A 12,300-nucleotide genomic window follows, 5' to 3' on the forward strand; every position below is an offset into this window, starting at 1 on the left:
GGTTCTCTGTTGTGGTACAGATGTCCTGTGGTAAGCAGGATTCAGGCTTCAACATGCACTGTTACAGTTGAATTTTGTCCCCCCTGGCAAAAATATTTTTATGTCTCAAACCCCAACCTCAGAATGTCACTTTCTTTGGAAATAAAGTAACTACAGATTAACTAGTTGAGTTCATCCTGGAGTAAGGTGGGCCCTTAACTGAATATGATTAGTGTCCATATATAAGAATACTGCCATGTGAAGACACAGGGAGAATGCACGTGAAGGTGGGGGTAGAGATTGGGCTGATGTGTCAACAAGCCAAGGATCACTGGGCATCACAAGGATCTAAGAGAAAGGCATGGAACAGGTTCCCCCTCAGAGCCTCCCAAAGGAACCCACCTTGCTCACACCTTGATTTTGGACATCTTGCCTCCAGAAATGTGAAAGAATAAATTTCTGTTGTTTTAAGCCACCTACTTTTGTAGCATGTTATTACAGCACCCTTAGGAAACTAAGATAAATTCTATGTCCCTAGCACATGGAGTGTTCAAGCATTCCTTTTCAGAGTTTTGTCCACACAGTTTTCAGCTCAGAATGTTATTCAAACTTCTCCCTGACTCACTTCTTTGTCTGGCAAATTTAAGACTTGGTTCTAATATCTGTCCTTGGGTGAAAATTTTTCTCCTTTTCCTTTTTGCCTCAGGAAGTTGGCTGCATGGATCCTCACTGTCCCTTCATAAATCAGACTTAATGCCCACTATTATAATTACCAACTTTTGAAAGCACAGATCACATCTTATTCATTTTGGGGGGTAAACCCAGTGCCAAGAGACAGAGAATATACACTGTCTGCTGAGTAATGAAATCTTATAACAGCCTATAGAAGGTGCATGCCACCATGGACATACTTTGGTACAACTCTGAGTTTGGCAGATTCAGTTCAGTTGCTCAGTTATGTCCAATTCTTTGTGACTCCATGGACTGCAGCACACCAGGCTTTCCTGTCCATCACCAATGCCCAGAGTTTACTCAAACTCATGTCCATTGAGTCAGTGATGCCATCCAACCATCTCGTCCTCTGTTGTCCCCTTCTCCTCCCACCTTCAATCTTTCCCAGCATCAGGGTCTTTTCAAATGAGTCAGTTCTTAGCATCAGGTGGCCAAAGTATTAGAGTTTCAGCTTCAGCATCAGTCCTTTCAATGAATATTCAGAACTGATTTCCTTTAGGATGAACTGGTTGGATCTCCTTGTAACTCAAGGGACTCTCAAGAGTCCTCTCCAACACCACAGTTCAAAAGCATCAATTCTTTGGCACTCAGCTTTCTTCACAGTCCAGCTCTCACATTCATACATGACTCCTGGAAAAACCATAGCCTTGACTAGACGGACCTTTGTTGGCAAAGTAATGTCTCTGCTTTTTAATATGCTGTCTAGGTTGGTCACGGCTTTTCTTCCACGGAGCAAGCGTCTTTTTATTTCATGGCTGCAGTCACCATCTGCAGTGATTTTGGAGCCCAAGAAAATAAAGATTAGATCTGGTTTAAATTCAAGACTCTGCCACTTACCAGCTGCTAGGTAATCTTGGGTCAAGTTACATAAACATAACCTCTCTGAGCCTCAATATCTTCAAGAGGGAAATACTAATTTCTTTCTGGTGGGTTATAAGAAATTGATGACATGTCATATGTGACTGTACTTATGTACCTAATAGGCATTTAGTAAATGTGTATCTTTCTTTTTTTGAATATACAATCACCAGTTTTTGTTGGATGATATGAGTATAAAAAATAAAATTAGTGTAAATATCTAAAAACAAAGACAAATTATATAATTCATGTAAAAAAATGAGACATACTGCATTCATCAATCACTGATGAGACCATATACAGAATCTTTGAATTTGCATTTAAACAACCACAAACTTTTTATTTTGATTAGAAAGCTCTGAGGAGCTTGATTTGTTTGTTTACTGGGGATAATTTAATTTTCCGCAATGCTAAAAAAGGAAGAAACAAACAACAGAGGAAGGAGAACAAAAAGAGAACAGAGGGAGATAATATGCTTCCTGGTGAATCTCTGCCGGTATCAAACTCTCCAACGACTCATTTTATTTTCCCCTAGGGAGAGAGCTAATTTAAGCCATAAATGTTATGGTCCCTGAATCTTTCTAAACCACTCTGATTCAAGCCCAGAGCCCTAGGCTCATAGTACACTGGGTTGACCAAAAAGTTCATTCAGGTTTTCTGTAAGTGCTTACTAAAAACCCAAACAAACTTTTTGGCCAATCCAGTACCTCTCGGGTCCCCAGGAGGCCCTGCCATCATGTACATACATATAAGAACAAAGGTGGTAGAGAGCTCTGTCAAGATTTCTAACCCAACACAAAGGCCCTTCCCGAGCACTACAGATGGTTTCCACATGGAACTGTATTGTTTCTCTGGTGAACACAAAGCAAAAGGCAACAAAGCAAACACATCAACTTCATCCCTTCCGAGGGCTTGTAAACCACTTACATCTGTTCTGTCATCTCCATATCCAGCAATTTCCCGAAATAAAGTGCATGTGTTTTCCTAAATGTTGTAACTTGTCAATCGTAAAGGCTGGTCCTGAGGCCATTAAACCAAGCTTGGTTAGAACTGACACGCTTTTACAGAACACTGCCATCACAAAGCGGCATTTATAGTGGGCTCAGGATGAGTGTAACAGTGCTTTATCTCAAAATCCAGCTCTCTGAAGCAGAAGCAAACAGGATTACAGACAGCACACGATCCTAGCGGTGCAGTGGAGGAGCTAAGCTTGTCCAGTTTTAACTCCTGGCCTTACCACTGTCTATCTATTGCCCAATTTTCTCATCTATCACACGGGAATAGTGACAGTCCCTTTGTCAAAGGTTGCTCTACAGATTAACTGAAGTGATGCTGTACAATGCTCAGCACAGTGTCCAGGATGCAGTAAGCCCTTAGTAAAGGCTTGTGTTATTGTAAGTGTTACTCTTATTGGCAAGTCTAGATTTCTGCAAGAGGCAAAGTCCTATCTACAAAGAAAACACCTGGGGTAAATCATTCTTTTTCTCAAACTAGCTTACTTCTGGGAACAATACAGGATTTAAACAGGAAGGTGTCAGTGAAGACAAAGTGATTCAGAAAATGAATTATTCCAGGCTTGCCTTGCCTGGAGCGGCCCCAAAATGTTCCCTTGTGCTCAATGGTTATTACACAACATCTATCAGATTCTTAATGAATACCCTCCAACGCACGAGTGCTGTCAGATCTCCAACCCACCTACTTGCAGCCTCCATGCTTCAGGCTTCACTTCAGTCCACTGAGGTTGGCAGAGATAAAATAATAAAATCTATCCATTGTCCCCAGTATAAAATGGTCCAACTTGCAAGGAAGGAATGCCATCCGTTTATAATGGTGGTACTGGGTGAGGGGTGGCGATGACAACCTCTACCTTATAGACAATTATCATTCTACCAGAATTTTAGTTCTGGGTAACTATGGGAGAAGAAAATATGATTTCAGTCAAGTGTATGTTAAATTGATGGGACACTGAAGTGGTCAAGGGAGTTTTAGGTATTAATTCTTCCAGAACACTACTCTCTCTACAGAAGCGTTAACTCATTACACAGAAGACCAGTAGCCCAAAGCACAGCTTCCCCATATGTGTGCCAGGAATAGATTATAGGTTTGCAAGAGGTACTAATCCCATCAGATTGGGAGGCGACTAGGGCTAGGAGGTTTAGGGCAGTATTCTACCTGGCCACAAGCAGGCTCCTTCATGGACATTAGCATATTGTACAAGTATTATCATTTTCTACGTATCATGACTTGAAAAAGTTTGGAAACCATTGGTTTAGGAAATGAGTACATTTTTCAGTCTCCTCATTTGTAACCATGACAAAACTGCAGTACTGGATGGCTTATTATGTTTCATGATCATGGTTACCAATACATTCTAGAAAAGCCATATACACATTCTTGACCTGAGAGGTCATTCCTGTAACCAAAACTCTATTATGGTTAGCTTCCATTGTTTGCAAGAGATACAGTAATGGGTAGCACAAATCATGAGGGCTTTTGCAAGGCCCACCAAAGGAGGCAGAAATCCCACAGGAATTAAAAGACTGGACCTATTCAGACAGGATATGGAAGCCAACAGCTTGAGAGATTATAGACATAAGAGACCCTGGGGCTTCACCCTGATAGTCCACATGAGATGGGTACATTCTCTCTCTGCTTCTCTCTGGGGGATTGTCTTACGTTTTCTCCAAGTTGGCTACCAGTTGGTTTCTGTACCTTCTAGTCTAATTTTCTTCCACTAGTTCTTTGTTTCTGCTTATTTCTAGGTTCTGATTGGTCATAACTTCAGTCTGCTCAGGATTCCTCCTGGCCCTCACTGCTAGCCACTGTCAGTCTCTCTCCCTTCTTCCCTCTCTGCATCTTTCCATGTCAGTTTCTACCACCAATTCCCAGTGTCCTTCCACATTCTCCAAGTCCCATTCTTAAGAATAAGACTCTGGGTGGACTACCAGTTCCTGTTTGGCTAGAACCTTAGAACTTCTCCCAGGCCACTTTCACCAACCTATGGTTTGACTACTCCTGGGACAAACACCCACTGGGTGAGAGGAACTGGTATCATAGGGTTCAAAAAAGTCCCTTCAACTGAGCTGTGGTGGGTGGGACAATTTTCTTTTGAAGAGCTTGAGGTAAGGCTATGCTAAGTCACTTCAGTCATGTCTGACTCTGTGCGACCCCACAGACGGCAGCCCACCAGGCTCCCTCGTCCCTGGGATTCTCCAGGCAAGAACACTGGAGTGGGTTGCCATTTCCTTCTCCAATGCATGAAAGTGAAAAGTGAAAGGGAAGTTGCTCAGTCATGTCCGACTCTTAGCAATCCCATGGATTGCAGCCTACTAGGCTCCTCCATCCATGGGATTTTCCAAGCAAGAGTACTGGAGTGGGGTGCCGAGCTTGAGGTAAAGAAGACATAAAATATATAGGACAAGCCCCCTAAAGAGAACAAGGGTTTGACTTGTCAAAGAGGCCATTTAAACATATTCATTGTCTCATAAAGAAATTCTTTTGGTAGGACTTCCCTGGTGGTCCAGTGGTTAACAATCTGCCTTGCAATGCAGGGGATGTGGGCTCGATCCCTGGTTGGGGCACTTAGATTCCACATGCCTTGGGGCAACTAAGCCCGCACACCACAACTACAAAGGCCATGCACCACAAAATCCCATATGACACAATGAAGATCCCATGTGCCACAACTAAAAACAATACAACCAAATAAGTGTTTTTTAAATAAATTCTTCTGGTAATTTTATTCTCTTTTCCTTCTTTTCCTCCAATCCATCCATTTATCCATCCGTCCATCCATCCAATAAACATTAATCTCTCTGTCTTTAAAAGAAATGTATAAGGACTCCCATGACCATAATGGGCCTTGTGGACCATGAACCTATGAGAGAAACTGTGTATGCAAATTCTTATTAGTGCCCAAACAATGGGCATAAACCAAATGCTATGAAAGTTCAAAGGAGGAAGACACTGTCTGGCTGGTGAAGATGCCATTTCAGCTGGGCCTTGAAAGTTGGCAAAGATTCTAATATTCATTCTAGACATAAGGAACATCATGAACCTAAGCCTTGAGTGAGTAGAGTTCAATAACCTCAAAATTAAGATTTCTGGCCTTTTATGTACTAGAAGAAATGCATAAATGTTGTAAAAAGCATTCAAACCAAATTGAAAATATATAGTGTAAAAGGTCTCTCCTCACTGTTCACTTACCCTTCCATGAAGATAACCTCCTCTCCAAAGGAAACCACCATTCATCATTTATTATGAATTTGTTCAGACTTTTATATATGATTAAATTAAAGCTCTATAATTATTTTACTAGGAAGATATATCAAGGCTGTATATTGTCACCCTGCTTATTTAACTTATATGCAGAGTACATCATGAGAAATGCTGGGCTGGAGGAAGTACAAGCTGGAATCAAGGTTGCTGGGAGAAATATCAATAACCTCAGATATGCAGATGACACCACCCTTATGGCAGAAAGTGAAGAACTAAAGAACCTCTTGATGAAAGTGAAAAAGGAGAGTGAACAAGTTGGCTTAACTCAACATTCAGAAAATTAAGATCATGGCATCCAGTCCCATCACTTCATGGCAAATAGATGGGGAAACAGTGGAAACAGTGAGAGACTTTATTTCCTTGGGCTCCAAAATCACTGCAGATGGTGACTGCAGCCATGAAATTAAAAGACGCTTGCTCTGTGGGAGAAAAGCTATGACCAACCTAGACAGCATATTAAAAAGCAGAAACATTACTTTGCCAACAAAGGTCCATCTAGTCAAAGCTATGGCTTTTCCAGTTAGTCATGTATGGATATGAGAGTTGGACCATAAAGAAATCTGAGTGCCGAAGAATTGATGCTTTTGAACTGTGGTGTTGGAGAAGACTCTTCAGAGTCCCTTGTACTGCAAGGAGGTCCAACCAGTCCATCCTAAAGGAAATCAGTCCTGAATATTTATTGGAAGTACTGCTGCTGAAGCTGAAACTCCAATACTTTAGCCATCTGATGCAAAGAACTGACTCATTGGAAAAGACCCTGATGGTGGGCAAGACTGCAGGCAGGAGGAGAAGGGGACAACAGAGGATGAGATGGTTGGATGGCATCACCAACTCAATGGATATGAGTGTGAGCAAGCTCTGGGAGTTGGTGATGGACAGGGAAGCCTGGCATGCTGCAGTCCATGAGGTTGCAAAGAGTCGGACATGACTGAGTGACTAAAATGCATGGTACTGAGGAAGATACTATTAAACCCAAACGTGGGTGAAGTAACTCCTTTGGGCTAAATAATTCTTTCAGTGAACATTCCATCATACCTTGTTATTATATGGCTATTGGCTTGAAACTATTTAAAAGTTTGTGAGTATTTAAAGTTTGTGAGTATCACACACTATTTAAAAGTGTGTGAGTATTCACACACTAGTCAGATGAAAATATTCCACTCACATTAGAAAGTCCCATATACACTGAGATGTGTAATCAGGTCTTAACCATCAGACTTTTTGGTATACTATAACCTTTACTTTTGTCTCCAACAGAAGGTGAATTTTACTCCAATAATGGAATGCTGATGAAATTGTTGGAAGGCTTAAGAGAAAGAAGACATGTTGTCCTGTAAAACATCACCTTAAAAATAAACCAAATGAATTATTTATTAAATAACTTGTGTCTAACAGAACAGCCAAACTGAATTCACTTTGCTTCTTCCTCTCATATTCAAAATCAGATTTTAAAGGAACATATAATAGAGCAAATGATGGGAACTCAAGTCATACAAATGTAGAACACTTACCCCAGACTGCCATGAAAACAGCAAAGAAAACAGTGGCTCCATTGTCAAAAAGATGGGTTACCTGGGAACATGAATGACAGTTAAACCAATGTCTTATATACAATATTCCAATTCACATTTTTCACATTCTGGAAAAATAGCTCTGATGATACAATGAATTTTAAAGGGTTTCTTTGGGGGATATTCCTTTTAGATCATAAGGAAGAAGTTTTTTTTCAAACTGTGAAATAGTTCAGATATGGAAAAGAGAATTTGCTCCATTTACGTGAGTATCACTTAGTTGAGCATGGATCAGCAGCCCCAGTGGTGCTATTAAGAATTTCCTTTTGTGCATTATAAAAACTAACACGCATCTACTTATGGATAGGTTTGTATTTAAGACCGGTAGGTATTCATGTTGCTGTAAAGGTTTCTGATTTTCCCAGCACTGGTTTTAATGCCTCATTTATTCTCTTTGAAAACATGTCTATTTTGTGTGTACAGTTTTGAACAAACATTTGCTGGGCTGCCCTCTGGACTTCAGCACTGTAAAGAAGAGCAACCCATTAACACAAACCACTTCTACCTGTATTAAAACCTCAGGTAATCACTACATTTACCTCTTATTCATAACACAGAGACAGCTAGCAAATACTTTATTGCTAGAATAATACATTTTATTGTAGTCACCATGGCAGAAAACAAAAATATCTATTTTTGTTGCAAAACTGCTGAGCTCATTTCCACCTCCTGGATAAATCATACCAGTGTCAGGCCAAATTGAAATGATGACTGATATGTTCATAAAGCATAACCTTTTTTTGGTGCTTTATAGCTCTCTATAAAGTATACTTTACTGTCCCTTGGAGAACATGCCAAGTATAAGCAAGTCTTTTCCTATTATATCAGAGTACAAAATATTTCAAAATTTTCCACAAGTTTATGACTTATTTCTTTAAACATAGGAGAGATAGGGAGCATTTAAATACTTAGTGTGAGACAAGTCTAAAGCCAATTTATTTTGATGCCAGAAGAGTGTTACACTGTGTACATCAGGTGGTCAGCATCAAATCAAGCCTGAAAGTCCTAATGGTAGGTGGTTAGTTTGTGCCCCTTGCTAGGGTATTCCGTGGTGGAAACTCCCTGCACCACCAGGGAAGATTCTGGAATGGATTGTGGTTGTCATTGTTTTGGGCTGTGTGGATCAGCTTTCCTCCTCTAGGTAACAGGTTTCTCTCATGTAGGTCACTAGGAGTCACGTGGCTCAAATACAGCCCATAGGAGTCCTTCCCTGGGATTGGTATGCAAACACTTGGAGAGACACGTTTTCCAGCTGCAGTTACCAATCTGGAAATATGTTTATCAGGGTGAATAGGAACATCCAGTCCCTCCTAAGATGGTGAGCTAGGATAAGCTGATGGCTCCCTCTGCCAAAATCAAAGTCAGAGAAACAGGATAGTCGATTTCAGGAATTGACAGAACAAAAACACAGAAACAAAGAGCCTGAGAAATGCTGGGGGAGTTAGAAGGTTGTTTTAAAGTGTGTGTGTGAGATGGTGGGGGTGGAGGTGGTTCCCGAGCAGAGTGAGAACACAGGATAGAGAAATATATGAGTTCCATTCTAGCCCCTACCTCAGCGGTCACTGGAAAATTAGTTTCCCCTCCCTCAGCAATCAACTACAGCAGGTCAAACCACGAGGGCAGGTATTTGTGGGGGTGATGTCAGGGATGCGCAGAGTCCTGTTTTGTTGGAGAAATGAGGGATGCAGGTGCAGCCTGGCCATTTGGCCTCAGGCTTTCACTTCTCAGTGTTTTCCCTCTTAAACCCCAGGGATGGTTGCTTACAGTCAAGGGGGAGAGCCTTCTCCCAATTCTGCTTTGTTCTAAGCAGGCTTAAAAATGAAACTGGCCAGAAAATTCCTACACTCGGTGCCTGGAACACACTGTTCTCTTCTCTGTGTAAACTCACCAGGATTGACCTGGCTCTGATCCTCACCTAAGTGACCGATTCTTCAACTCAACAGGACTGACCCGGCTTCTGACCCTCACCCTAAGTGACTGATACTTCATGGGACCAGCACTCATGGGTGAAAACAACAGGATATCTGGGGAAGTCAGCTGCCTCCAAAAAACACCAAACTAGGCAATATGCACTTTCTGAAACAGACATTGATGAAATCTGAGCACTTGAAACTATTCATGATGTTCCTTTTAAGGAATTATTATAGCTCCCCTAAAAAAAGATTTTTACTCAAGGCAGACCTTTCACATAACAAACACCCCCAAGCAAAAAATAAATGGGCTTCTGAGATTCCTCAAAAGCAGGATTTTTACACCTGAGTCATTTGTGCTTAGCTCACAATCTTTAAACAAAATTATATTACTGAACAAAGTCTTCTGATTCTCAGCACCACCTCTCTATTTCCCAAGCTCACTCTACTGAATTTGTCCTCATCCAGGCAGGTCTATCTGCATGTTCACCAAAGGAAGGGAGAGTATTTGGGGCTTTTTTGGATCTTTGTAGCACATACTAAGAGCCTAGATCTTTCTAAAATCACAGCTGGCTGCTTATCCTCCCACCAGACTGGCCACCTGCAGAGCTAGAGACAGCATGAATGGGCAGGCGGGCTCCTGGGCTGCCGATCAAATGTTCCTACCTTTAAACTCTGCAATGCCAGCTGTATACACAGAAAAATCCAAGTCACAGTGATTGCGGAGGTTACATAAAATCTGCCAACCCCTTTTACACCTGAAATCTGGCTAAGCTGATAGGCAGTGGGTCTTGGAAAAGTCTTCATCAGTCTATATTTCAGCCATTGCTTTACATTAATGATACTACCCTTCAGTAATAAACCCTAGAATTTCAATGAACATGTCTAAAACTTTAATAAAGTAAGGTATAATATCAGAAAGAGGTATGTAATAACACATAGAATGGTTCTATGTAATTTTTTCAAAAAACTTTCACATCTACTGTCTTCTTTTGTCCTCATGACATGCCATGGGGCAGAGAGGGCAGCTATCAATGCTTGCACTTTAAAGATGAGAAAGTTTATGCTCAAAGAGGTTTTACAAGTGCAAGGTCAAGGCAGTAAGCAGCTGAGCTAGCCATCAGTCTAGGTCTTTTGGATAGTAATGATGGCGAAGAGGAGGAAAATGACAGCAGTTGTCATTTACTGAGATCTTGTCATTTGCCAAGCACTATACCCACCTCGGAGAAGGCAATGGCACCCCGCTTCAGTCCTCTTGCCTGGAAAACCCATGGACAGAGGAGCCTGGTAGGCTGTAGTCCATGGGGTCGCTAAGAGTCGGACACGACTGAGCGACTTTCCTTTCACTTTTCACTTTCATGCATTGGAGAAGGAAATGGCAACCCACTCCAGGGTTCTTGCCTGGAGAATCCCAGGGACGGGGGAGCCTGGTGGGCTGCCGTCTCTGGGGTCGCACAGAGTCGGACACAACTGAAGCGACTTAGCAGCAGCAGCAGCATACCCACCTGGTGGCTCAGACAGTAGAAGAATCTGCCTGCAATGCAGGATACCTGGGTTCAATCCCTGGGTTGGGAAGATCCCCTGGAGAAGGGAATGGCTACCCACTCCAGTATTCTTGTCTGGAGAATTCCATGGACAGAGGAGCCTGGTGGGCTACAGTACAGTCCATGGGGTCACAAAGAGTGGGACACGACTGAGTGACTAACCCTTTCACTTTTTTCATGCTCATCATACACCTTATCACATTTAAAAAATAAAACAGTCATCATGTTCTCCACTTCACAGATGAGAAAACTGAGACGAGGGCTCCTATGCTGACAAGTGGTAAAGAGCACAGTCAAGATCTGAACTTAACTTTCGCTGATTCTATCAACTGTTCTATTTGCTCCCTGTGAAGATAATCAGAGCTATAACATTGAAAACACATATGCAATAAAAAAGGTATCTGAATTAGAGTACTAAATGATAAAGATAAATCTCTCCTACAAAATAAACTTGAGAATCAAAGATCAAAATGGACAGAAAGAATGTGGTCACCACTGTCTCTCAGGAAGATATATATTAAATTTAATCCTGCAAAATTAAAATACTGCATATTTGGAATTACCTTGGCATAAACACAGCTGTCTGACAGCCTCATGAATGGACAGTATTTATCACACACAGGACACATGATGATATCTGTAGCTTGGCAGACTTCTTTACTGGAAAACAGAACAGAAAAGGAATGCTTTTTGATGACATAACAGCATTTTCTTTCCCTTCAATTTCACCAGAATAGTCGACCAGTAAATAAGAGTCAGTAGATCAAATTTTTGCCCTTGGAAGCTTCTTAGCCTTTTCTTAGTTATTAATGTAATCAAGTGCCTACACAGTTTTATAGTTTGATAAGCCTACTTTTTTATGAGGCTGTTTCTTGGCTTTTCCATATTAATAAGTTAAGCTCAGGAAAACACATGAGGCAAAACATTGATGGTTATATCTCAGATTATACAGGAGTCATTTACAATATTGCACAGGTTTGAAGACATTTCATACTTAATTATGGGAAAAATGAGACACCTTAAAGTGCCAGCCTTATGTGGCCCCCATCCTGACAATTTATACTTTGATTATATTGTGTTAAAATGAACACAGGTTAAGGACTATCAAATTTCCCTGGAGAATAAATTGTTGCTTTTACCATCAGCGATATGCAGATGATACCACCCTTATGGCAGAAAGCAAAGAAGAACTAAAGAGCCTCTTGATGAAAGTGAAAGAGGAGAGTGAAAAAGTTGGCTTAAAACTCAACATTCAGAAAACTAAGATCATAGCATCCAGTCCCATCACTTCCTGACAAATAGATGGGAAAACAATGGGGGAAAAAAGTGCCAGCCTTAATTTCTATGTGTATGATAAATAAGAATGAATTATGGAGGAAAAAATATTAGGGATTAGTTCTGGGAGAAAATTACATCTCATTAACAATT

The 12,300-nt window shown here is 41.1% G+C and overlaps 1 protein-coding gene across 23 annotated transcripts in view; it reads right to left on the reverse strand.

Moving 5' to 3' along the window:
- ANO4 (anoctamin 4) overlaps nucleotides 1-12,300 on the reverse strand; it is a 428,567-nt gene that overhangs the window by 67,484 nt on the left and 348,783 nt on the right. For all 23 annotated transcript variants that reach the window (XM_055575846.1, XM_055575864.1, XM_055575835.1 and 20 more), the window contains 2 exons: nucleotides 11,436-11,532; nucleotides 7,359-7,419 (listed from right to left, as the gene is read on the reverse strand). In XM_055575846.1, coding sequence (XP_055431821.1) covers nucleotides 7,359-7,419; nucleotides 11,436-11,532 — 158 coding nt within the window. The remainder of the gene's footprint in view (nucleotides 1-7,358; nucleotides 7,420-11,435; nucleotides 11,533-12,300) is intronic.

This window comes from Bubalus kerabau, chromosome 1, assembly GCF_029407905.1.
Source record: "Bubalus kerabau isolate K-KA32 ecotype Philippines breed swamp buffalo chromosome 1, PCC_UOA_SB_1v2, whole genome shotgun sequence".
Taxonomy (NCBI): Eukaryota; Metazoa; Chordata; class Mammalia; order Artiodactyla; family Bovidae; genus Bubalus; species Bubalus kerabau.